This window comes from Alligator mississippiensis, chromosome 3 (genome assembly GCF_030867095.1).
Source record: "Alligator mississippiensis isolate rAllMis1 chromosome 3, rAllMis1, whole genome shotgun sequence".
NCBI lineage: Eukaryota > Metazoa > Chordata > Crocodylia > Alligatoridae > Alligator > Alligator mississippiensis.
This window is the reverse complement of record NC_081826.1, coordinates 194,696,182-194,718,236: the sequence shown is the minus strand read 5'-3', so window position 1 is coordinate 194,718,236 and position 22,055 is coordinate 194,696,182. Positions and strand designations below refer to the sequence as shown.

The 22,055-nt window shown below is 39.1% G+C and overlaps 1 protein-coding gene across 4 annotated transcripts in view; it reads left to right on the top strand.

Moving 5' to 3' along the window:
- The window catches only part of LOC102562730 (transient receptor potential cation channel subfamily M member 3), a 397,561-nt gene that overhangs the window by 250,938 nt on the left and 124,568 nt on the right, over positions 1 to 22,055 (top strand). For all 4 annotated transcript variants that reach the window (XM_019478170.2, XM_059724786.1, XM_059724785.1 and 1 more), the window contains exons 2-4: positions 6,826 to 6,905; positions 7,591 to 7,795; positions 16,951 to 17,164. In XM_019478170.2, the coding sequence (XP_019333715.2) occupies positions 6,826 to 6,905; positions 7,591 to 7,795; positions 16,951 to 17,164 (499 nt within the window). The remainder of the gene's footprint in view (positions 1 to 6,825; positions 6,906 to 7,590; positions 7,796 to 16,950; positions 17,165 to 22,055) is intronic.

Here is a 22,055-nt window from a genome sequence, read left to right as displayed (position 1 = left end):
ACTGCAGGCAGAGCTGTAGTTCTCTGAGGAATCAGTGGCATATGCCACTTCTCAGTTGATTATCTCATGAACAATCGTTTACATAATCAGAGAATTGTATGTGGAACAGTAGATAAATACAGTTATTGTTGTCCCAGTGGGGATAGTAGTTCTCTGGTGGGGTTCAGAGGGTCTGTGGGAGGGTATGTCCAGTCCGGGGGTGGGATGGTTTAGGGAGGTCAGTAAATAGCCTGGTAGGATTACAACAGTGCAGAAGGGGGTAAAAACAATATGGTCCCAGGGCTTTGCAGAGTGGCTGGGTTGTGAACACAGGCAAGAATTTACTAGTCTGGGTTAACCCTCGCATGGTTGGGTTAACTCCTTGCAAACTAAAGTTATCTCACCTCAGATGAGAACTAACTTTAGATCAGGTACACCATTTTTAGGGTGGCCTCTAAGCCCTGTGAATACTTGCACCCTGGGGCATTTAGATCAATTTATGCTTGATTAGGGTGATCTACAGGTAATTATTGTACATACCCTTAAGGTGCAGACAGAAGTGCCAATTTTTGCCTGATCAGGCCACAAAAAGCAGTTTAAAGCTGTGACCAAACACAGGCACGCGGCTATAAACAGCTTAAAAAATGTCCGATTGGGTGAAAATCTGATGCCTCGTTGCATGAGGTATCAGATAAAGATATTACAAGATGTAGCATCTTTTGTAACTTCTGTCTGTGGAGCTCCTAGCTTGTCACTGTTTTCAGCAGGGGAGGAGGGAAAGGGAGCAGAGGGAGTTCAGTCTGGGGGGGGGGGGTTTGGCCCCCGCCCCCCAAGGATGCGGCAGGTGTATTGCAGCCCCCTCCCTGAGGTGAGGGGCTCTAATTCACCTACCCCAGGCTTCAGCACCAGCTGGGAAGCCCCAAGTATGAGCTCCCTCTGCTGCCTTCCCCCACTCTCATTCTAAAAAACAGTGAGCACTGGCAGAGAGCCCTGGCCATTGCTATGGGAACCTGGCTGCAGGCTCCCAGTTGGCATCTAGATTCCCCTCCCCACTGGAGCCAACAGTGAACTTCTGTTTGATCTGGGGTAATGTTGTAACTTACAATGCTTTGCAAAAATCGTTCTGAGTTACAGGTGGGAGCTGCACTTCTGTCTGCACCCTTAGCAAATACATAGCTGATAGAAAGAGATGACAGTGTTGAGTCAGTGAAGGCAGCCTGGGGTACAAAAAGATCCCAGCCTCCAGGCCAGTTGGGAGTTTGACCTTGCAAGTTGCTAATGACCCTGACACTAATCCAGCAGACTGCTTCAGCATTTTTGAACATCATTAATTTCAGTACTTAGCCAAATATTTGGACATTTTTCCATCTTTTCCTTCCCCCATTCTTTTTCCTTCTCCCTCTCAATCAAACTAAATCCCTTTTTTATAATCCCCAATCCATTTTGCCATTCTTCTGACACCCAAAGGTCACTTCTTAATCCCCAGCAGGCTCTTGATTTGTTAGCTGTTTTCCTGCAACTGGTCCCCTTTTCTCCATAAACCCTAACTTTTGCTGATATCCCACTAAAAAGGGATGCCTTTTTCACAGTCACTCTGCCACTCTGGTTAAACTTATTTCCTTAAATCTGGCATTCAATTAGAGATTCCCCTAATCCTAGTCACCCCAGAATGCACTCCTCATTTTATCTACAGGAGAATCCAAGGACATAACACTGAGAAAATGTAGGTGTGGAGCAGATTTGTAGAGATTTCCAGACCCCAGTGGAATTCAACAAAGCTGGAAGACCTGTTTGAGGGCAAGGGAGTAGGGTGATCAAGAGGAAGAGTAACAAATCCAAACTTTTCAAAATCTAAACAAAAAATTATTTATTCATATTTCCCTGACTTATTCACCCATCCCAAAATTGGTTTTTCCCCAGCTCCCCACAAACAGAATTATTAGTCATAGTTATATAAATATATATGTATGTATATGTATATATATGTATGTATGTATATGTATATATGTATGTATATATTTGTGTATATATATTATATGTATGTATATGTGTGTGTATGTATGTATATATATATGTATGTGTATGTATATGTATATATGTATGTATGTATATATATATATATATATATATATATATATATATATATATACACATATATATATGTGTGTGTGCTTTTTTGTCTCAGTGCCAAATGATTACAATCAAGATCTGATCTAATTCATAGTCAACCACATTTAAGTTACTAACTCTTCACTAATTGAAGCATACTACAGCTGCCTCTGTGTCTGAAATGTAACGGTGTAATATTTTGGAAAGATAAATTCCTTACAGTATAGTGGCAGTGGTGAGAAACGGTGACAAAACATAGTTTCTTTGGATAAATGCCATTGTTGATTAATTGTAGTATATTTCAACCGTATACAGAATCCTAGCAGTTGCCCAACACAGTGGTTTCATTCTTTAGAGATTAACAATGTCTCTTGTGTGCTCAGGTTCTTTCCAGTTTAGCACACTGTTTCTTTTGAAGGATTTGCTTTCCTGAGTTGAACTTCCAGAACTCAAAACACCTTATCACACTTTCACAAGCCTTGTTTCTGGGGAAAAAAAAAGCCTGTCAGGGCTTGTGTCAGTTAAATCCAAGCTCACAGGGGATTTGTTTTTCTTTTGGCGTCAGATTAGATGTTCAAATCAAGCAACATTTTTGGGCTGTGGTTGAATGTCTATAGAACTCTTAATGAGGCTAATCCCACAGCAGCACATTCCAAGTAGCTAATGGGCGCAAGTTCATTGCTTACTTTAACATCCCTTGGGTCAGGACAAAGTGAATGACTTGTTTCGTGGGCAGTCATGAGCACGTTGTTAGCAGAATGACCAGCAGAAGTGAAATGTGGACAACACAATTTGCGATGGGACTGCCTTAGACACCATCCCTATCTGATGCTCAGGTAAAAAAAACCCAAAACCCTAACAAGACCCCAAAACATCTTTTGTGTTTTTAACTCCTGGGATTTTAATATTTTAATCAGAGTGCAATATTGAGTCTAAGGGACCAAAGTAAGAACAAATTAAATGTGAGGGGAAAATCAGGAAAATAACTTGTTAATTGAACAGAATGGATTTAAATGTTGTTCTGCTAATTAGCACCGAGGGACTGTTTCTGATATAATGAAAAGCAAAGTTAAGCTATATCATTTACTACTTTATTAATTCATCTAGCTTGTCACAAGTCATTATGTATCTGACATACATAACTTTATTAAATATGTTACCTTCCTCTAATCTATTTGATTCTATTGTGAAGACTGTGTTGTAAGTAATTTTATTTCACTTTTGAGAAATGAGGAAACTTTTGTTTTGCATTCCAAATTATCTGTACTTCAGTTAGTTTCTGGTTTCATATGGTACAATTAGATAATTTATTCATGGATTGGAAGTGACACTGAATTGTGAAGAGATTCATTCGTAATCATTTGGGATCATGACTGTAGCAAGCAGGAAATTAGACTTATAGGTACAGTTTATGGTATATTTTAATATAAAATATGTATGTAGGCTCAAGTTCAAATAATTATATTTAAAATACCTGATCTTTTTATTTTGTCTCAGTCACAGTTAAGAAAAGACAAAAGAATCTGCTACATACAATTTTCCCACTATTTAAGCCTTTCTAAATGCATATATAGTTAATGGACCACCGCCTTTCCCTCCCTTTCTCCCTCCCCATCCCCCTCCCCCCCAAGAAAACAGGTCTCAGTAAAATTTGTTATATTAGCTAAATTTTGTTATTCATTTTTGTACTTTGTGGTTTTATAGATGAGTTTCACTGCTACTTTATCTTAAAAAGGTATTTAATAAGTGAGTTTTCCAAAGTCTAATTGAGTTGTTTTTTGTAAATTTAGATAGAACTTCAGAAGCATAATAAACAAGTAATATTTTAGGGAACCTGGTCATTTTGAATAAGGGTAGTAACTTGTGAGAGCCATTGTATTAGGAAACCATGATTAGAAAATCATCCAGAAATATAGCATTAAAATTCTATTTCATACTTTCCAGAAAAGATAGTGGACATGCCAGGGACTTATGTGTTTTAAGAAGGAAAAAAACAAGTAAATAAACTTTGGATAGCTGAAAAACTATTTCTTATTTTAAGAAATATTAACATGTGAGGTGATTTATTAATTTGCTGATCTCATACTGGTGTATCCCTCCTTAAGTTAACATACAAAATGCATGTACATGTCTGGGCTTGAAGTTGAAAAATGGGGTACATAGGCCAAATTAATGCAACTTTCCAAATATTTCTATTGTGATACCTGAATAACTGTCCTGGCTTTTTAAATGGAGGTCATAAAGTTCATTTAATTGCTATTAAAAAGCCCAGAAAGCCAATAAAGAGAAAGCTCTTTACACGTGAAAAGGCAATTAAATTACTAAGCTGAAGGTTGGTCAATATAATATCGATTTACCAGATTATATGGCATACCAAAAGGTAGTTCTCAGGCACTTTTCTACACTGGGGGATGCGGGGGGGGGGGGGTGATTGTGCTTTAGAGCTGTCCAAGACTTAATAATTTGGAAATATCATAAACTCTAACCCACTTCTCATGGACTTTTGTAGGCCGCTGTTCCCCTCTTCTCTGGATATACATGCATCCTTGCCCCCAGACTCTCTTAAAGCAGTTCAGGACAGAGGACAAAGAAAATCAAATAAGGCTTCCTTTAGAGTTCATTAGGACTTGGGCTATCTCCAAATTGCAAAATCCTGATGTTTTTAAAGGGAAATCAGATTTTTTTTTTTTAAGTAAAAACTAAAACCTTCAGCTAAATAAAGCTAGCAACTAATAATAAAAGATCAGTTTCTTGTGGAAAAGCACAGAAAGGTTGTTATTTTTGTTCAGTGACATAATAAACATAGTTACAAACTTAGCTGAATTTGTTTTGTCACTATTGAAATATAACGCAGTGTTTTAAAAGTCTGTGATTGTGAAGCGACAGGTAACCTAAAGGCTTTTCTCAGATCAAATTTATTTCTACAAATCCAAGAAATACAGGCCTTAGGAATGAAAAATAAGTGGTAAATTTCTGTGGTACAAGATATACTTTAAGTTGACAATATGTGTAATTTCAGACAGTGGTGAGCTTTCTTTTTCTGTGTATGTCGCACTTTATATCTTGCAGGCCACTTTTCTCATGTTCTCAGTTTTACATAGGTATCATCACATTGCTTAAAACTGACTAAAACTTATTTTATGCTTTTAAAACAGATAACCAGGTATATTGTTTTCTCAATATTAATTGCTTTCTTTCACTTTTTTTGTGATTAACATTAACAATATTCCTTCTTCTGTCGTGTAACTAAATTGATCTTTTTATTCTTTGTATATAACGGTTAAGATTTACCTGCTTCAGCTCAATTCTGTAAAGCAAAATCTTAATTTGGCTCAAAACACTATGAAGCAATTTAATTCTGTCTCTAGGAATTCTCTTGCTGATTCACCATTATTCACTGGCTTGATCCATCTGAAACAATTCAGATAATTAGAATGATTTCAAAACTTTAAAAAATCTGTTTCCCTCTCTCTCTTTAAAAAAAATCTCATTCTTTATTTAGAAGCAAGAACATTAGAAAAAATATCTTTTGAATTAAAAAAGTGTTTGAGGCTGTGCCTTCAAAAAAGTGTAAATCAGCACTGTACAGCCTACTGTACAGCCAGCCTACTTCAGTTTTTGTACAAAGCATTTCAGTGAGTTAATAGTGAATTGCCTTGAACTTTTTGTCCTAGTTTTTATTTCTACAGATTTAACTCTAGGTCCATGGATAGACATTAATTTCTATTGCAGCACATTTCTGCTTCGGAAATTTGCAGTAGTCGAAATCTTCCTGAGAGAGGGCATGTGGGCATTTCAGCTTGCCAGATACCCTATCTCCTCTGCCCCACATGCCTTCCTCAGACCAGGGTCACTCCATTCTTGGGAAGGGTGGGGAACCAGCAAGAGTGCTCCTTCCAAGCACAGGAGGAGTCTAGGGTCCTCCCCAGTCTGTGGAGCAGGGATGGGAGCTGTATGTTCAGGACAAATCCAGCTGCCATTAGACTCAGGAGGGCTCAAGGGTGGCAGCAGCTGCTCAACTCCTGTCCTGATTGGGAAGAGTTAAGCTGTGGCAAAAGTGCCTCTGCACTGTCCCCAAACCAGGGTCCCCCTGGTCTGAGGAAGGTGTAGGGAAGCTGCTATTTGACTCCTCCCAGTCACTGAGGACCCAAGTAGAAAGGTGTTCATTCTAGGGAGAGAAACACTCATGCAGGGGAGATCCTTCAGGCGTCAAAGTGAAAGATATTTCCCCTGGATGGGGCTTCTTTCTTACATGAAAAACTGAATGAATACTTGTATGCTGACAATTTCTACCAGGAGAGTGGCGATTTACCTGGTACAAATGTAATGCCTCTACGTGGTTTAGCTCACTTAAGTCACATTAATTTTAAAAAAGAGAGAGAATCTTGAAAGCTGTTTGTAAAATAACAAGTTTCTTACCTACCACTACCAACTAGAAAGCTTTTATCCTTTATTGTTTATTAATTTGGGTTTAATAATTCATATTTTATGAGTCAGCAGTGATATCAACATTTTCCGTCAAATAAATGTGAACAATGTTTAAAGTTCATACGTTTAACCCGTTCTTGATTTGCTCTCAGAGTGAGCTTAGATTCTGATAGAAAGTATCTGCCAAATATATTTGCATGATAGGTAGTTAAAGTGTCTTTTCATATTTGAGTTATCTCTTCAGTTATACTTAGAATTGTGTTTAACAAGCAAATAGAGCTTATGAGATTTCTTTCCTCTCTTTTTCAGGCTCAGAAATCATGGATAGAAAGAGCATTTTACAAGAGAGAATGTGTTCACATCATACCCAGCACCAAAGACCCCCATAGGTAATTATAATAATAGTATCATTTTCTTAGTAGATAGGAATACAGGAAAATGACTGCAAGAATAGTAATTATTCTTTGCAAGTACCTTAGTATACAAGACAAATATTTTCAAAACATTGGAGAGATGGATTGTCATGAGGCATGCTACTACTACTTTACACTCTAAAACGAGTTAATTGAAAAACTTGCAATTAAATTTACATTCATTCTTCTTTTTACCTTCTTAATCATCTTGGTAAAGTATTCTAGTCCCTTGAATACTTTTCATCTGTATTTGATGCATAGTAAGTAACATAGTAAGAGACTACCTTTAGATACAAGACACTTGTATATCTAAAATATGTTGATGTTCATGTGAGTATTTCATTTAACTTACTACAATCTGTGTAGAGATAAAATATTACAAACAGTTCTTTTTTTATATTTGTGTCTTATGACCAGAGTATAGCTTATTTAAAAATAGTGTTGGATTAAAAACAAAGCAGAAGAAAATATAAAAACAAAGAAAAGTTGCAATTGTTTTACTCAGTCTGTTTCACAGATATTTTAATGTATTTGTTTATAAGACAGCTTTTGATAACTCAGGCCCTTTCATGATGAGATGCTTTTTTATAAAGACTTGCATTGTATACAATTTCTACAGGTATAGAGCTTGATTGCAAGTGACTTCTGTTTAATGCCATAGGTGTTGCTGTGGGCGTCTAATAGGTCAACATGTTGGACTGACTCCAAGTATCTCCATTATTCAGAATGAGAAAAATGAAAGCAGACTGACTCGAAATGACATCCAGTCAGAGAAGTGGTCTATCAGCAAGCATACTCAGCTCAGCCCAACAGATGCCTTTGGAACCATTGAGTTCCAAGGAGGGGGTCACTCCAATAAAGCCATGGTAATCAAAACTCTTTCTTGGAAAAATAAACAATGGTATTAACCCCAGAAGACATTTACAGATAACGGTTTGCTTTCTTATTCTTCCATTGAAAATATATGTCCCTATAAGTATCATGCATCCTGGAGGAAATAATACCATTAGAGTATAACATAGAATGAATTACGAAACCTGCAATGCTACTCTAATTGGGCTATTGTCATGATAACTGGGGCAGAGCACCAAGTGGTTAGAGGAGGACCCAGATGCCAGAATACCATGGAGGAGACAATATGAGAGTCCATGAGACAGTTACTTATGCTCTTCAGGAAAGTTATATTTTATTCCATGCTATTACTTTGAATCCATATCTAAAACTTTATGGATTTTTTTTTTTTTTTGGCTAGAATGGGACTAGAGCTATACTCATTCTTGTATCTGCTGTATAAATATATTTTTTTTTAAATAATGAATCCTTTTAGCAGTACTACTCTGCTTGTACAAAACTAGATTTCAAGGTATACTAACAAAGGTCTGAATTCCTAATGCCTTCTCTCTAACCATCCGATATCTACTGTAGCTGTAACTTTTCCTTTGGTCTTCCTCCTTTTCTCTGGATTTTCCTTTCTTTGCTAGTTGGTCTACACCAGAGGTGCTTAGCGCCTGGCCTATGGGCCAGTTCTAGCTCCTGACACTTTGTCATCCACTACTCTGTGGGGCCCCCCATGGGCCATGGCCCTGCATGCCCTGCAAGGGCCTGCAGACCAAGCCCTATGAGGAGAGACTAGAGAAACTGGATCTTTTCAGCCTCCGCAAGAGAAGGTTGAGAGGCGACCTTGTGGCTGCCTATAAGTTCATCACGGGGGCACAGAAGGGAATTGGTGAGTATTTATTCACCAAGGCGCCCCTGGGGGTTACAAGAAACAATGGCCACAAGCTAGCAGAGAGCAGATTTAGATTGGACATTAGGAAGAACTTCTTCACAGTTCGAGTGGCCAAGGTCTGGAACGGGCTCCCAAGGGAGGTGGTGCTCTCCCCTACCCTGGGGGTCTTCAAGAGGAGGTTAGATGAGTATCTAGCTGGGGTCATCTAGACCCAGCACTCTTTCCTGCTTATGCAGGGGGTCGGACTCGATGATCTATTGAGGTCCCTTCCGACCCTAACATCTATGAATCTATGAATCTATGCTAGATCCAGTCTACAGGACAGCATGACCCTTATCCTGGCATGTGGGGCCAAGTGGAAGCAGCACAGGGCCCTGAGGGCCTGATCCTGGCACATGGAGGCAGTGTAGGCACCAGAGACCAATCCCTGCATGCAAGGCTGGGTAGAGGTAGTGCAGGGCTCTGGAGACCAATCCCCATATACACGGCTGAGTAGAGGTAGTGCAGCATCCTGGAGTCCCAGTCCCAGCTCATAGAGCCTCAAAGAGTCCTAGGACCCTGATTTTGGCATCAAGGGCTAGGCTGAGGTGGCATGGGGTGCAGGCCCCCAAATGGAGGTGATGCAGGGTCCTGGGACCCAGATCCCAGCACACGGGGCTGGGTGGAAGCAGTGCAGTCTGGATATCAGTGTGTAGGTCCAATCCTGGGGCCCAGTCCAATCTGTGAACCAGCCCTTTGCCGCTCATTTGACCTGTGAGGCCAGAAAGTTCAACACTACTTGGTTGCATCTCCTGACATATAACAGGAAGGTGTATTTGACAGTTTTAAAATTTTTGAAGATATTTTCTTTCACTTAAATTGCATTGTATCCCTTTGACAATGTCAATAAAACATCATGAGGGAGGTTTTCGGGGGCACAAATGGCAATTACATACATATGTCCCATGTAAGGTGAACACGTTAGGCACCGAACTGGTATTTGCACTGTTGAAAATCTCCCCCGTATTATTTTGAAACTTGAAGAGGAAGTATTGTTCAATGGTTAGGGGCATGTGTAGATGAAATAGGGGCCCTAAATTGTAGCAGTGGGTTTTTAAACCCATGTTGTGAACGCACCCTGCACTTACCTGCCTCTCTGGCGGTGGGGTGGGGTGGGCGAGCTGCCGGCAGGCAGAGCAGTCCCTGGGCTGCAGGGGAGGCTGGTACTTCCCTCCATGGCAGCAGCGCCCCCCCACCCCACCCAGACAGCACCAGACTCAGGAAGTCCTGGAGGGCACCGCAGCTGAGGGGGAAAGCACCAGGCTCCTGCACATCTCAGACAAGCTCTGGTGGGGGGAAATCAGGCTCGCCGCTTTTCTTGGGTGGAGGCTACCTTCCCGGGCTACTGCCAGGCTGCCTGCAGGGCTTCTTGCAGAGCCGCGGAGCCTGCACGGAGCTGTAGGGGCAGCTGTGGAGCTGCGCGCGGCTGTAGGGGCAGCACACTAAAACTCCTCAGATGGATTTTAGTTTGCTGTGCTCCAGGTCATTTCAGGTGCATTACGCCACTGGATTTTCTACAGCGGCTGAAATTAATGCACAATATGCCACCGAGGCCTGCAAACACCAACACCATTAAAGCAGTGCAAAAACATTTAGTCTGCTTTAAGGTGTCATGCATACACGCCCCTCATTTCGTCTACACATGGCCTAGCTTGGGACTTGGAAATCCAAGGTTTTAGTTCCTGCTCCAACATGGGTTTGAGCAAGACAGTTTGGGTATGTCTATAAGGTGCAACGTAGTACCGTGTAGACATGTCTAATCCATTTTCTGAATATACTCTGCTTTCCAGCAGATCTAACCTGACACTGTATTTCCAGTACCTGAGTTAGCCTGTTTGGAGTTAGTTCATAAGACTAACAAATGGCTGTATGCAACTGCTTACCTACCCCTCTCACTAAGCAACTCAATGCATTGAATACAATTCTCAAACATCAGGAACCTGGTCTTTAAAGGCAGGATGGTAATATCAATCTCTCAATGCTTTACAAACCCACTGGAAGATAACAAGACTTCTACTTTCTCTCACAAAAAGGAGCCCCCATTATGATCTTGAAAAACTCCTTCAGTGGTAGCCCCCACTTTTCCTGGGGTCATGCGCAAGAAAATCTTTGTCTCCTTGTACCTGCAAACATATTTTAAAAAGTCAGCCATTTGTTTTAGAGAACTGCTGTTATTCAAGGACATTTTTAGCATTTTAACATTTTTACTGGATTTGTGATGTACTCATGGGAGATTTCATTCCAATCAAAAATTTGCTCATTTACCCACTCTCTTCTGCAATGTAATTCCTTCTTTTTTGGGGTTCTTGTGACAAGGTTTTTAGCATACTTCACAGATTTGTTGGACTCTGATGTGGCCATAGCCATAGCCATGAGCGCTTCTGCATAGCCATAGCCATGAGCGCTTCTGCTATAGTCTCAAACTTACGACCTCTGGGCTGTTAACCATGCCTTGGAATGTAGTTACACATTCTTTCCTTGGCTAAACTGCCTCTGCCTTTACATTATATCCCTGATAGGTGGCAGCCTGGCAAGCTACATCACAAGAGTCACAAAGCTTTTCCCATGACCTTTAAATTGCTGACAGAATTGTAGCTTTAGTTATCACTACATGATTATTCCTTGCATGTGCTGAGTTTTTAATTCTAAGACTTTGAACTGAGAATCTACTCCCTGTAGGTTAGCTGCAAGAGAGACATGGTCACTGCTTATATTTCCTCAGATGTGACAAGTACTTTCTCTTTTCTGCAACTTTTACCAAATTCTTTATATATCTTTTAAATTGTACACTATAATACTCCAAAGGCCTCTGGATAACTAATATAACTGGATATTATTATACTGCCCAAACCAAAATGAGCAAGAAGTCTTAATAAATACAGCATTGTGTTTCTCATCATTAATATTTGTTTGCCCAAACAAAACCACTATCTTGAGTTTCCTCTCTCCTGTTTAGCACATGAGTGAATCTTGACACCTTTTCCTTAACGGATACAGCTGAATCCCATACAGATTTTTAATGAATTCTGCTTTACTGAAAAGAAATTGTTTGGATCATGGTTATTCAAGGTTGGATGGTTGATGGCTGTTTGAAAGGCTCACAGTGATTAAATTCATTCATTCTATTTTAATAACTTCCTGCTAATCCAGTGCATTTCAATGATACATTTAATATGCTCAATAAGAAGTTAACACGTTTGTAAGTGCAGAAGACAAAACTGATTACCATGGCACAGCCTTAGTAATCTTTTGTTCTTTCGCATTCTGTTGTATCACTGTAGCGATGCAGCAGGTAAACAGAGTTGGCAAGTAAAGCATCTCATATTTGGCAAATTTGGTTATACTTCATTAAAAACATCAGTCAGATGTAAAGGCATGTTTTAGATTTTAAAACTTCAAATTTGACAAAACATCTCTGAAAAGTGATCAGTGCAATGAGAGGTACAAGGGGAAAATCTTTTAAATGAAACAAGTAGGCAATGGGTTCTAGGACTGGTACAGGTAATTGTAGAATTAAAAATAAAACAACTAGTGGAAATGAAATTCACGAAGACCTTCAGTCCAAAAGATATTGAAATCCATGGGAATGTCCTATTGTCTTATATGGGTTTGGATTAGGACCTAATATTTTAAAATGAATATTAACTAATAGAATCTAATCTTGCTTTTGTGGATTTAATGAGATTTTCTCTTCAACTTCAACATTACTCTGCCAGATGAGGCTTTTTGCTGTGAGGAGCACAGTTCTGAAGATTGAGACCCAATGTGGTTTGAAAAAACAACAAATTTTCAATTCTTTTTTGACATAGGAGAAGGGTCATGACATCCTCCAGTTGTCACTACTGAGAAAATGAAGGAATAAATCTCAAACAGCTTTGCAAATTACAAAATATTATGCAGCACACTAATCTGGGGAGTTTTAAGATGTAAGACTTAATAGTCAAGTCTGTCAGCTACAGAATAGGTCTGTATGGTGGGTTTGTAAATGCTGTTATTCACTGAGAATCTCCCTCAAATTATTAGTGCCCTCAGCAATCAGTTAGCCACAGTGCTAACTGCATTTCATTATCTGTACTGCAATAGAGCCATTTTATTTGGAGAACATGATAGTTCAGGCTATGGTATACTTTATCTTTGGGTAATTCAATTCTAGCTCAGATTGGGCTTTTTGTAAGCAACTGACTTTATTGGGCAGTGAGAAATAAATTTGTGTCTTAAACTACTTCCCTGATAAGAGATGGAACCAGCATAATCACAACAAGCTTTAAGTAACAAGTTTGTTGACAGTCTCAGTAGCCCGGACAGGGATTAAATGGGCATAAAGAATCCTTTGAACTAGGCTGTAGCTCCAGCGAAATAGGTCAGTGATGAAGCAAAACACATTAGCAGGTTGCTGTGGTAGATTTGATATTTCTTCTTCAAAGTTTTCTTGATTCACAGAGGATGCAACCTTTGGTGCTGTCAGTCTGGTTCCATTCATAAGCACTGCATTTTCCTCTGTTAAAAATAATCACTTATGGAGTTGACAGGCAGGAATCAGTTGAAGAGATTCAGGAGCAGAGCAGTGGTTCAGCTCAGGTTCATATGTAAATGTGAAATTCTTTTTCAGCAAGCCATAGTGAAGGAAGCCAAGAATGGCAACTGTACTCAGTGAGATTTTTAAACAGAAAAAGGAAAAGGCCTAATGTTCCACTGCAAAATTGAAAGGAATGAATTTTTAATATGTGCAAAAATGGCTTTAAAAGCATTTATTCATAATTTAGTGGATGCTTTAGAAATGATGACAAAAGGATTTTCTCAGATACACCAAATTATATCTGAAGTGATGACAAAAGAATTATTCCAGGGACACTAAACTGAAAATGTGCTCTATAAGAGGTAAAATTAATTGGATAATCACAAAAATTGAAGGCTTTCCAGTTCCCATATGCAGTAGAGAAAACAACATTTTAGCCCTTTGGGCCTTTCTCAGAAAAAAGCTTCTAAATAGTAAAGCTCATCCATGAGTATTTAAATTCCCTGTAGCATAGTTGAGAAGAATCATACAAATGTTGTTTACTTGCATTTCTTCTGATAAAGTTAACTGCATTTTTTTTTCCAGGAGAATAGTCATTTTCACCCACAGTATGAGAACATGCCATCAGTTGAAATTAATGATAACAAAATTTAGACAAAAGGAAATATTTCTTCAAACTCTTGCAATTACGGAATGGAAATTGTCATTCCTGGAAGTCCAAGAGCTTGATATATAAGAAAATGATTGATATTTTTACCAACTAGTAGCTCTACACGCTAATATAGGGAAAATAAAATCATATGTTCAGGGCACACATTAATTACTACATGGGTGTCATTGTTTACAAACAGAAGGCCCAGGAAGTCCCTTCCCAATCCTGTGTTTTTCTATTTACCCCCCTAGTATTAGTGATCCCTGCAGCTTATGGTTACTGAAGTGTGTCACACAATTATGATTTTAGTCTTTTGTAGCTCAAGACTGCCTTCTGGCATGGTCCAGGAAATAAATATCCATCTCTTCCCAGTACTCCCGTGTGTCATAACTTTGACATCCCTTGTTTCCTAATAAAGTTCATTCACTTCAACTTTGTCACTGTGCTGAAGCACTTTGCAAATGTAAGAATTCCAGCCATTAAGGCTAGGAACAGACATCAGACACAAACTGGTTTAAGTAACCAGAAACTGCTTTAAACCTGTAATAGAGCAGATGTTCAGTGCATGTAAACCAGTTTGAAAATGGCTGAAACCAGTTTGAGATAAACCTGGTTGAGTGTAGTAATCAGAATTAATTAATTTGGATCAAACTGGTTTATTCAATGTCTATTCCAGACCCCTTCCTGGTTTAAGTTAAATGAGAGTCCCCCAGCATCCTGGCATACTCTCTGGGCTGGGCAGGGCTCTCTGCTCCAGAGAGCTGGGCTGCCCCCACCCTCCCCCCTGCTTCCTGGCTGCAGCTCCAGCAGAGACTGCAAGCATCTGCCTGGCTTCCTCCTGCTCCTTCCCCCACACTCCCCATCACCACCACCACCACTCCCTGCTGAAGTAGGGATTCCCCCCAGGCAGGGATTACCCCCTCCCATCTGCCTTACACAGACAGCTCTCAGCATTAACTAGCAGACCACGTACTGGCTACGATCCATGCTGTGGCTGACGACACAAAGGCAGATGGCACAGTGTCAGTTTAAGGCTTTTTGGAGTTAATCAACAGGTAGCTGGTAACATCACTCCTTTCCTTTCTTGGAAAAAGTTGTTAAAGAAGAGCTTGAACTAATGAGAGAAGCTTTCATTTTCTTAATGGTCTGATAAACACTGAGTTAGGGGTCTTAAACACTGTGTTATCAATTCCCTGTTGGGCTGCTGGGGGGCGAGGGGGAACCCCGCCCTAATCAGAGTGTCCTACCAGGCCCTGGCCATGCTCCACCCCCCAGCTCAGCACTGGGGAGGGCTTCTCTAGTGCCCCCCGGCTTCTAGCCTGAGTCACTGCAGGCATGTGCCTGCATTTCTGGAAGGAAAAGGGAATGTCTATCCACCACCAAATTGGTTCAAGCTTGCTAACCTGCAAAGATTAAATCTATTCAGACTCAGACTTTTTGAATGTCTGTCCCTAGCCTAAAGGATATCCATAAAGTACATTCATGCACTTAACAGTATATCATGTGCTTGCCCAATGCTCACTTTATGTGCCTCCCCCATCTCCAGTATATCTTGGGTATCAGCTACTGGAAGAATTATTATTTCTCTTGCACAAGTGTTAGGACTGGCTTTTCTTTATGTGCTTAAATCATATTTGCATGCCACAACAGGTATTAGCCATTCATGCTCAGTTTGTTAAAAGTTTCTCATCCTGTGAGGGAAAAGAAAGAGCACCATATGACTTAAAGTATAGCAGATCAATCCAACAACAATAATAATGAACAGACATGGTAAACATTAACAATATGTTTCTGAAATATGTTTGGATATCATGTTCCCTGAGAGTTATGTCATAGGAGGGTGAGGAGAGGAACACAGAACTGTCCTGGGAGTAATTATGTATGCACTGGCTCAACCAAATTTTATGGGCCTTATACAGGAAATACTAGGTGAAATTTGGTGGTCTGTTTCATTGTAAAAGTTTAGTCTAATTGATCATAATGGCTCTTTCTGCTATTAAAGAGTCTGTGGAATAGATTTCCTTTCTTTTCAAGGTCTATATGGTTCCTTTCGTTTCAAGGTCTATATGCTCATACAATTGGAGCTCCAGACAGAACTCCTCCAGGCACAAGTTTTGTGTATGTTAACTTACACCACCAGAAATGGTGATGCAAGTATGGGAAAGGGACCTTCTGAAGGAAGGGGCATGTTAAGTAGAAGCAGCAGCATTGTGTGGCACGCTCAGCAGAGATTCTGAGTAGCACTGCTACCACTGGGCTGCCAGATGTGCAGGTTACATAACGTAAGGTGGTAGGGCTAGGGATGGGATATATAACAGCCCAGAATTTGAAGGACATAATTATCATTTCAGGGCATATTAGGTCCCTGGCCCCTTTACTGCAAGTCCTATGAATCTCCCACAGAGACTCTTTACAGATCAATAAATGAGTAATAATTTATCTTTTATTAAATCCACTCAAGTGAATATATCTGCTGTTGCATCAATTCCACCTGCAATTTTTGCCTGCCTCTCACGCCTCCCAAATATATATTTGTGTGTGTGTGTGTGTGTGTGTGTGTGTGTGTGTGTATAAAAGGTTGAATTCCATAGCTTTTTAGTGTTGGACATTGTAAACTTTAATGCTTCTGTAATATTGTATACATATAATTTATTTGTTTTGGAAAGTATAACTCGAATAGAGGAATGCCCTAGTTTTATAAATGCTGTAGATTTTTTTCCAATGCATTTGTTTGGCGTAAACTAAAACTAACTCTGATATGGATCCTCTCTGTGGCCCTAAGCAAATCTCTTAACCTCTGTGTTTCAATTTCCTCATGTGTAAATTATGCATAATATTTGCCTATTTACACCTGACAGGGGAGTTTGTGAAGCTGATTCTTTTAATTATTTCAAAAAGCTTTCAAGAGGGAGAAAAATGTTATCAAATTGCAAACTGTAGTTATGCTTTTCAAAAACATAAAAGGTATTTTTAGACATAATTTTTGTTTTAAAATTGTGAGTTTTTTAAAATAATGTCTTAGTAAATGTCAGACAGGACTATTCATAACCAACCTTTTCCCTTGTCAATACTTTTAATTCTGCAGTATGTACGTGTGTCCTTTGACACAAAGCCTGATCTTCTTTTGCACCTCATGACCAAAGAGTGGCAGCTAGAGCTCCCCAAGCTTCTCATTTCTGTGCATGGAGGCCTTCAGAATTTTGAACTTCAGCCAAAACTCAAGCAAGTCTTTGGGAAAGGCCTAATTAAAGCTGCCATGACAACTGGAGCCTGGATATTCACTGGAGGAGTAAACACAGGTAACAGCTACATTAAAATAAGAGTACAGCAGCATCAAGGAGGCTTTCATCATTTTAACATTATGATTTAGAATAGGTCCAATTAAGAGAAGCTAACCCATTTCATGTCATCTTTTTTTATTATGCATGAGCAAGAAAATGCCAGAATAATAATGTCTAGCAGCTATCTGAAAATAAAAGGTTTACTAAAGCATGAAAGACAGATTGCAAAGTTGAAATATAAAGCCTGCTGTGAGGCAATCTAAAGTGTTTTGTCAGAGGGGACTTCAGCAGATCAACATCAATGAGCCAGTGACCACTTATGGAAGAGAGCAATCTATAGCCTGCAACCAGAAAGGAAGATGCTAAACCTAGAAATAAGAAGCCTTATAAAGAAAAATGGTTTTCAGCCAAGAAAAGAAAAAAGCAACTTTTATCTTTAATTTATAACAACACTCTATATGTGAAGAGAAAACTTTTCTGTTCTGTGTGCAGGAGGGAAGAAATGCGAATAAAAGTTATTTTTTTTTCTTCTCTGCAGATAAGGTGCCTAAGCTATTTCATGATTTTTCTGAGAGATTTTTTTCTGTTGTCCTTGGAGCACAGAGATAATGTTTCTATCTGCATGCAAAGTTGAGCATAGCTATATTTTAAAGCCCTGATTTGGAAGTTATTTTCTACCAGTCCATACTTGTTTTACTGTGATGCACAGAGATTGTCAAATATCTGAAAAATGGGAGGAAAAAAAGAGGAAAGGCAAAGAGTTTTACTTGTAGTGAATGATAAATATGTAAAGTTTGAGCTGAAACATGTTTGTGTAAATTGCCCTGGCAAAGTCTCATTACCATAGTCAACATAGTTATAGTGCAGTGCATCTATATTACAGCAACGTGTAATCCTTTCAGTGCCTATGGATAATCTCGTGTTTATTTTATAGTATGGACAATACAGGTCTGATAAAAAGCTTAGTGAAGTAAATAGGGTTCTTTGCATTAATTTTAGTTGGTTTCAGATCAGCTTCTTTGTGTTTTGAAGTTCAGTGTTGAATTCAGTATGTCTGATGCTTTTACTATACATCAAATTAAAGCCAACCATATTTTTTGCCTACCGGATGAAAAGCTTATCTTTCACTCTCCTTTCTCACCGAGACATCAGAGAATAAACAGAAACTATTTATATATCTTATGCTTCAGTCAGAGGAAGAGGCAAACTAAACCATGTCCTGACCAAATGTATTGTGTTGCGATGATAATTTAATTAGAGCTCATAATATAGTAGGAGGAATGGCAAAGATGGCTGGAAAATCCAAATAAAATGCATCAGTCTCTGGACCTCATGCACATGCTGCCTTATGCTCACTTGCCAAGTAAGATAACAGATCAGACTACAGAGAAATCATCAGAGGTGTAGCAAGCACTTTTTGCACCCTATGCAGTGGCAGTGGTTGAGATGGCAGCAGTGGTGGCTGCATTCTTGTATGCCCTCAGAAATGGCACCTGGAGCTGGTGTGCCTGTCACCCACACCTAGCTTTGCTGCTGGATTTTATTACAGGAGAATTGAGTGTGAAATTGTGTTTTGTAAAATGAGCTTGAGGACCTGAGTTCCTGTGTCCTTTATACCATTTTCCAAAGTGTTGTGATTATAGTTGACAAAAAGGAAAGACAGCTGAATTCCATGTGAAGAGAGAGATGTGTTTCTGTACCAAAATTTTTCCATAGTCCTAACAACATAGTTAGAATTAGGACTGGTGTGTGTTATCTTAAAAGAAATCCTTTATAAACAACTACTTCTGGTAAATTAAATATATAATGTGGATAAAGCAGATGACAATTCTAAGTCAGATTTTCAAACCACATAGGTGCACAATTGTGAACTTAATCTCTGTATGCAGTTACTACAGTTTTGTTCACAAATCAAAAAAGTCTGCACACACGGATAATCCTGCCCATTTGCACTTGCAGTTATAACATTTCTTTTCATAGCCATGATAATTGCATGTGAATTGTGTGTGCAAGGCACTTCATATATGTAACTGGGTACCTAACTCATTTGTATAAATCTCATCCATAACTTCTTTTTCTTTTTTGGGTTGGGGGGTAGGAGTTGTTTATATGTTTATTTTGAATAAAACTTATTTTAACAATTTCTTTTATCACTCTTAACAAGCTTTGTTTAGATCAGAGGTATAACTGTTGGCACTGGCTACTGCTATTCACAGTGGGTGTGTCTACTTGAGACACTACTGTGCAGTAGCTGTGTGGATACCTTTAAGAGTGTTATGTATAAGTTGTTACATCAGCCTGGGAATTGCAGGAGGGAACAGCAGATCAGTAGGCTAAGAAGGCTTTCTGAATAAATGAGCTTTATCATTGTTTAAGTTTAGCCCCTTGGTCTTTTGAGAATAACATATGCTACCAGTAGTGGGGTGCAAAGAAAGACAAAAATGGAGCATCTCAGAATTCCCAAGGAGTTAAAGCTGTCCAGCAATGCAGCAGAAAACTGGAAGAAATTTAGGTAGAACATCACCATATTTATGACAGTCCATGGAGCTACAGAGAAGGAAGATTCCATTCAAGGTAGATATTTTTTTTTTAATATAACAGGTCCAGAAGCTGTCTCTTTATAATAGCCTACAACTTTCAGAAGCAGAACAGAAAAGCTATGGCACAATAATAAAAACATTTGAGGAATATTGTATACCCCAACAAAATTAAACTTTTGAACAGTATAATTTCCACATGAGAGCAGAAAGAATGAGAGACAATAGAGGAGTTTGTCAAAGACCTCAGACCACTGAGCCACACATGCAACTTTGGAGACCTAAAAGAGTCCATGGTCAGAGACCAAATAGTATTAAGTATAAGGGATATAAGCCTCAGGAAAAGACTGCTAAAGGATCCTGATCTTAATTTGGAAAAGGCAGTTAGAATGTACCAAGTGGCTGAGATAACAAATGCCAGGCTGCAGAAACTGGAGGAAAAGGCAGAACAAGCTGAACTAGACAGGACTGCAAGACTGCAAAGACCTAAGGCAATATACAAACAGTACAGAAAGGAGTACCTCACTATGAAGCAGGCAAGCAGAATCCTTGCAGAAGAATCAAGTGGAAGAGAATTGCTTGAAGAAACAGTGGTCAGCTGCAGATTCTGTGGGGATTACCACAAACCCATGCAATGCCCTGCATTTGGTAAGCACTGCAACAAATACAGAAGATTCAATCATTTTGCAAGAGTTTGCAGAAAGGAACAGGATGCCCCACACAAGAAACAACAAGTGCATGCTCTATGCAATGAGGAAAAGGAAGAATTCCTCATTGGTACAATGCAAGAAGAAGTTCATTGTTCTGAGGATTAGACAATCAAACTGGACACCGATGGACTAATGGTAACTTTTAGATTAGATACAGGGGCACAGGTCAATGTAATACCAGAATACATTATTCAAAAAAATGAAAACTAAACTTGTGTACTATGAGAATAAGGAAGTGAAACTTAGAGCATACCATGGGAACATTGTTGAAAACAGGGGTGTTTGTGCACTGCATGTTAGACACAAGGGTAATATAGTAAAAATTCAGTTTGTAGCAGTCCCAAGAAATCTAATGCTAATTATTGGTTTGCGAATATGTAAAACTCTAGGTTTGTTTAAGAGAATGGATTCCATTAAAGGACTAGAAAGCAAGAACATAAAAGAAGAGTTTTATGATGTGTTTCAAGGCATAGGGAAACTCAACTGAGTACAAAATAGAATTAAGAGAACCAAATATTCCCACCAGACATGCTCCAAGAAAGGTTCCCCTTGTACTAAGGGAGAAACTGAAAAAGGAATTAGATAGATTCGTTAACATGGACATAATAGAAAAAGTAGAGCAACCAACTGCTTGGGTTCATTCACTGGTCATAATAGAAAAAAAGATGGATCCTTCAGATTGTGTCTGTATCCTAAGCAAAAGAACAGATACACCAAAAAGGGAGCATTTTCCCATTCCGACTAGGGAAGAGGCTTTTGACAATGTGGCAGAAGCTAAATATTTTTTCCACTTTGGCTGCCTCTTCTGGGTTTTGTCAAGTTCCCCAAAAAAACAATAGTACTAGAATATGTACCTTCAATATGCCCTTTGGAAGGTATTGCTTTCATAGGCTTCCTTTTGGACTGTGTTCTGCATCTGAAGTATTTCACAGAAAGGTGCAACACATTTTTGAAGGTCTTGATGGAACTGTTTAATATTAATTATGTAGTAGTTCGGGGAAATACTGTGGCTTAACTTGAGGCTATGAAAGGTATTAGAAAGAGCTCATAGAGCAGGTCTGAAACTGAACAAACACAAATGCAAATTCAGGGTCAAAGAAATAACATATCTGAGAGAAAAGCTCTCTGAGAAGGGGTGCAAATCAATCCTGCAAGGGTTGAAGCCATTACAAACATGCCCCCCCACTCCTAAGGAAGGAATGCAAAGATTACTGGGGATGATCAATTTTATAGGAAAACAGCTATCTAACTCAGCAGAGGAGACCAAACACCTTAGATCACTCCTACAGAAGAATGCTCAGTGGATATGGGAGCATGAACACAAAACTGAATTAAAAAAACTTGAAGGAAAAAATAATGAAAGCTCTGGCACTAAAATACTATGAACCTAAAAGACCCATTACATTGTCAGCAGATGCTTTTAAAGAAGGCATTGGAGCAGTGTTACTTGAAAAACATGGGGATAGCTAGAAACCAGTATCATGTGCATCTAGGGCACTCTCCAAGTCAGAGTGTCTATATGCACAAATTGAGAGAGAAAGTTTAGCTCTAGAATATGGCTCTAAGAAATTTCACATATTCATCCATGGGGAACCTGTGTTAGCTGCAACTGATCATAAAACTTTTGGTAACTATTGCAAAGAAAGAGTTATTAGATATGCC